The following is a 5,000-nucleotide window of genomic DNA, read 5'->3' as shown; positions in this document are numbered from 1 at the left end:
GTGGATAGTACATTGAAGAATGTGAAAGAAAAGCTTAAAGTCAAATCCCATACTTAAGTTATTAAGTTATTGAGGGAATATTTTTAATGCTCCTTGATAATTTTAATGTGAATCTCTTAGCTAGAAACATAACAAAGCAGCTAAGGCAGCAATAATGAATATTTTTTTGGCCTGCACTGTTGAGTTTGACATCTGATGGCATGGATCCACTTCAATTTTAATAGGCAATCAAAGGAATACTCTGAGAAAAACGTCCTGAATGGCTTTTAGGGTGTTTTTCAATTTTGCTCAAAAGTTCATGTAGCTGAATTTTTGCATGTGACGAAACAATATACAAAACAAAAGTGCTCTATATTTTTTGGCCTTGTTTGCCCTTGGTTTCCTTGAAAGAATGCATGTATAAAAGCTGCATTACTGGTCATGGTATCTTTTGCCAGCGCCATGACTTGCTAACATATAACACAACTGTTTAAGTATTGAGCCCATTGAGGTGGTACTGTATGTACACAATGTCTATGAAATAAAATATAATCAACCCTGAAATATAAACGTCACAGCTGCAGAGTCTATTTTAAGTATAATCTCTAACGCAGAAGCTTTTTGTGACTGTCACTTTAATGTAAATTTATCTTGGTAAATGACAAATACATGTAATATTATTATGAACGTTGACAGCACAAGAAATAATAATTTATTACTAACTTAAAGGCAAGTGCAGAAGATGCTTTTGGGAAGGTAGAAGACACAGAAATGAATAAAAAATACACTGAGCTGAAACATCAGGTTTTGATGTTTGAGAAGAGAGAAGCAGAGATTCTAGCGAGGGAAAATGCACTGCTTCAGGAGAAGGAAGAAGCACAGCGAAGGGTGAGTTAACTCTTATTAGCTTAAACTAAAGTAGCAAATGTTTTGTTACTAAATGTTATTAATCAATGGCACCAGGAAAAGTGACTTTTGCCTGTATTTCAGTCATTTTCCAAAATGTTGGCAAATTTTCCCTGAAAGAGAACCAGAAATTTCCCATAACTGTAGGTAGATTTTGCCCCCAGCACGTCTAAAACACAGGTCACATGAATTCCACAGCTCAGGGTACCAGTACATTTCACTGTGCTACAGACAAATAAACAACACCAAAAGTGTCTTCTAGCTCTAATCACTCTACAAAAATGTTGTTTCAGGTCTAAGGGAAACGTGTAGCTTGACCTGTGGAATGTGACCTGTGTTTTACACCTACCTTCTTGCTTCCATTTTCTTCAGTTCAATGAAAAGTGTCTGAAGCAGATTGAGACACAGTTTACATTTCTTTTTAGTTATTAGCACTTTTCCTGGAATTAGAAGATGAATGGTCTTGCCAAATGTTAAGTAACGTATGGAGACTGTGTAACATGCATAACCACGTCCACACACCTTATTCCAAAATGGCCGCCAATTTAGTGTTCTTTTGTTTCCTTGCAAATTGGCCCTGTTGGCCTTGCTTTCAAACATAAAATTCAAAAGAATATTTAACCTCGAACCAGGCCGAGGCAGCCAATTTTGCAATCAAACAAAAGAATACTAAAATGGTGCCATGATTTTGAAATAAGGTGTATAAGGTTTTGAAAAAGTTTACCCACTGGGTGACTCTCTCAAACCTGCTTTAACCAACATTTTGTTGACTTCTTGAAATTTTGAGTCGCAGGTACAATGAATAATAATAGAAAAAGTAAAATCTCTTTGCATCATGTGTGAAACTTACATGTAGAACTTATCATTTCGTAAAATTATTTCTATTCAGGAAAGTGCTGAGAATGAGGAGATTGAACAAATGGAGCAACTGCTTCAAAACTATAAGGATAAAGAGAAGATGGCCCAAGAAGCTGTCAAACAACATCTCGCTTCTCAAGCAAAACTCGGGGATGAAGTTGGCAAACTAAGGCAACAGATGGAAACAGAGAAATTAGAGTTTCAAAAACAACTGGATGATCTCATGCAAGAAAGAGATACCTACAAAGCAAAGGCTGAAGAAATGCACACAGCAACCTCAGAGGACAAGGTGATAGAGCATACAACAAGTTCATTAATTTTTGTTGTTGTATTTGTGCCTATCCACTCTACTTTCGCTGGTTCTTGCGCTACAGCAATATCCAACCAGACCAGTACTTGCTGTTATCATTTAATATGTGTTATGTCTGTTATTCTAGCCTTTCCAATGCCCCTGAATTCTTTTTTCATCTCCGATGGGAGGGTTTTCTCCTCGTATTCTGGTTTTCCTCTCTCAGCACAATCAAATCCCAGCTAATTACATCTGGCTGTGGTACTTTGCCCCAACACCATTCTTGGCCCACATAGCGGCTACCAGAAGTGTAATTTTCCTTTTGGTCTAATCTCGTGGAAGTAAACCCTCATCAGTTTAGTCCCCAAGACTTCAATAAATGTAGACTGCCAGCAGTCCCTTTCTAGATAGTCGCTAATGCGCACGAAATAGCCGAGCGAAAGCGGAAAACTGGTCGCAAGCTCTCCCGACTGTCTAGAAAGGAACTGCTAGCAGTCTACAATAAATGGGTATTAGCATGTTTGTTGAAAAACCCACTCAAACATAGTCCCTGTCGCAGCTGTCAGGCCTCCTGTTCTGCAACAAACAGCAGTTGTTAAGTTGTTAAAACTTTTTTGAGACACCCTGTGTCCCATTGTGTAGTTTTCTTGGGATGCTTAACCCATTGACTTCTTAGAGTGAGACATAATAGATTTTACTCTGTCTAACACACCATGGGGGTGAGGGTGGGGGCAGTTCACAAGTCAATGAGTTAACAACCTCTACATCCACTCAACCCTGTAAGGCCCAAGGGGCCTCACATTGACTGGTAAAATCATCTGGCATTAGACAGAGTAAATCTATAAATGCCCTCTGGGAGTTAAAGGGTTAAATAAACAAAATTGTTATATAGCTGAGTTTTTTCCCCCAGCAGCACGCACTCTCATTGGTCACATGATATCTAACAATAAAACTGTTTCCTGCCAAAAGTCTCTTAGCGGGCAACAGTGCAAAATCTTTGACGTCAGAGGGTAACAGTGCACAGTTACCTGTGAATGATGACCGACAACTGCCGTTGCTGTTGCCGTTGCACGTTTTTTTTTTGTGCTATATAACAAGTCACTTAATGACTGGTCCCTCAGGAAATAGTTCATTTTGTTTCCCTTGGCTGTGCCTTGGGACCAGTCATTTAAATGTTTAATATTGTAGGTAATGCAATTATGCTTAAAATTAAATTTGTTCACTTTTTGGTGTGGAAAATGATATTTTTAAAATCATATTTTTCATTTGCCATTGGCCCATATCACTCAATGTCCAAACCAAAGATTTTGCCCGTCGAACCTCTCATTCAATGTGAGGCTGGACGGGCAAAGACAATGCAAAGACAAAGCCTTTATTCCCCACGGACTCCAAAATGGCCGCCGTGTGATAAAGGTGAATTGGGGAACTGGTGGCTTGTGTTTTAGCAGGGTAGGTGATTTTAAGCCTTTGCCCCTTTAGGGAGCGTTCACAAAACTTGTTTTTTTTCTGTTTTTTGTTTTTTTTTTTAATGGGGGGGGGGGGGGGGGGGTTGTCCAAAAAAAAAAAAAGAGGTAAAAAGGGGGGTGTTTGGAAAATAAAAACACTTTTAAGGGGGGGGGACCTTAATCAATGAAAACAAAAATTGTTGTTAGCCAATGTAAACACAATTAACAAAAATTAATATAATATTCAAGTGTGTAAAATGGGGTTGACAGGCCTACACGACTCCGTTTTACGTGGTCTGGTTTACCTTCCCTTTGCCGTAATTTTGCTGTCTTGAGTACATATTTGAATGGGCGCCTCTTTTAAGTACTTCCAGTAAGATTTCGTTTAGCAATTTTTTTTGTTCTATATGTATGAGACTTAAGATTTGGACCTGATAATTTTTTTCCATGAAAATAGGTTGTCTCGATGAATATACACTGTATTTTTAGTTTCTTGGTGTTGATTTTCTCTGCAGTAATGTAAATGTGACCTTTTTGCCTCAGGCTGTTGAATTAATATAATTGTAGTCTCAACAGATAGGCTTTTCAGTGGAAGAAGAGTGTGATTCTGCTTTTAAAGCTTTGACCCAGGCTTGGGATCTTTTTGTTCGTGAATGCCTGTTAGGTTGTGCCATGTACCAGTGAGATAGCTTGCTTTCTACATGTAAACTAAAATTCTTTGTTTTCCTTGCCTTTTAACTGCGTTTAAGTAGATCGTTATGCTCTTTGGAAGCATTTTTTTCTATTTTTGCATTAATTTGTTTCACTCGTTCTTCTGACTTCTGCAGCCCCAGCATGTATTGGATTGGGGTGTCTCAAATTTGGGGGTACTAAAACGGGGTCCCTGAAAATGTTTAAAGCAGCAAGAAGGGGTCCTCCAATTTTTGTAGGTGGTAGATAATTTCTCATCACCTCCCCCCCAAACAAATTTTTATGAATGCTCCCTTATGAATGTGATCTTACTCGTCAATGGGGGTCCGTTGAAGGATGAAAAGATTAAAGTATATTATTTTATAGTTGCTAACTGTTTATGATTTAAAATGCCAAATATGCATCACATATTAATTCATTTGTTGTTGATATCAATAGCCAAGCCAAGAAGAGGTGCTTGGAGATGCAGATCTGAAGGAGAAGTATCTTAGAGTAAAGAAACAACTCTGGAAGTATCAAGAAAGAGATAATTACATCCAAGACAAAGAAAACGCATTGCTTGAGAAGGAAAAGGCCTACACTCAGACGGTCAGTAAAAAAATTAATGGTGAGGTACCTAGTCATAAAGATGAAATTACGATGCATATTTTTACCTGGGTATTTCTGTTGGTTGGTTTTCTCACTAAAGCTCCATTATCTTGGGAAGTGGATTCTTTCTGGTTGTAAAACATTACATTTTAATTTTATTTAATTATGTATTTATTCATTCATTATTTATACATTAAAATTATTGTCTTTTTCTGCTTTAAGAATCAAGGTACAAGGGGGATCCT

General features: G+C 37.8%; 1 protein-coding gene across 1 annotated transcript in view; it reads left to right on the top strand.

Annotated features, from left to right (window-relative positions):
* LOC138041849 (uncharacterized) overlaps window positions 1-4,908 on the top strand; it is a 13,992-nt gene extending 9,084 nt beyond the window's left edge. The window contains exons 5-7 of the mRNA XM_068887518.1: window positions 709-867; window positions 1,775-2,032; window positions 4,606-4,908. Of these exons, the coding sequence (XP_068743619.1) occupies window positions 709-867; window positions 1,775-2,032; window positions 4,606-4,893 (705 nt within the window). The 3' untranslated portion in view covers window positions 4,894-4,908. The remainder of the gene's footprint in view (window positions 1-708; window positions 868-1,774; window positions 2,033-4,605) is intronic.
* The last annotated feature ends 92 nt before the right edge of the window (window positions 4,909-5,000 follow it).

The sequence above is a fragment of the Montipora capricornis genome, chromosome 3 (genome assembly GCF_036669925.1).
Source record: "Montipora capricornis isolate CH-2021 chromosome 3, ASM3666992v2, whole genome shotgun sequence".
Classification (NCBI taxonomy): domain Eukaryota; kingdom Metazoa; phylum Cnidaria; class Anthozoa; order Scleractinia; family Acroporidae; genus Montipora; species Montipora capricornis.
Note: the sequence above shows the minus strand (reverse complement) of the source record. Positions and strands in the feature narration are given on the sequence as shown.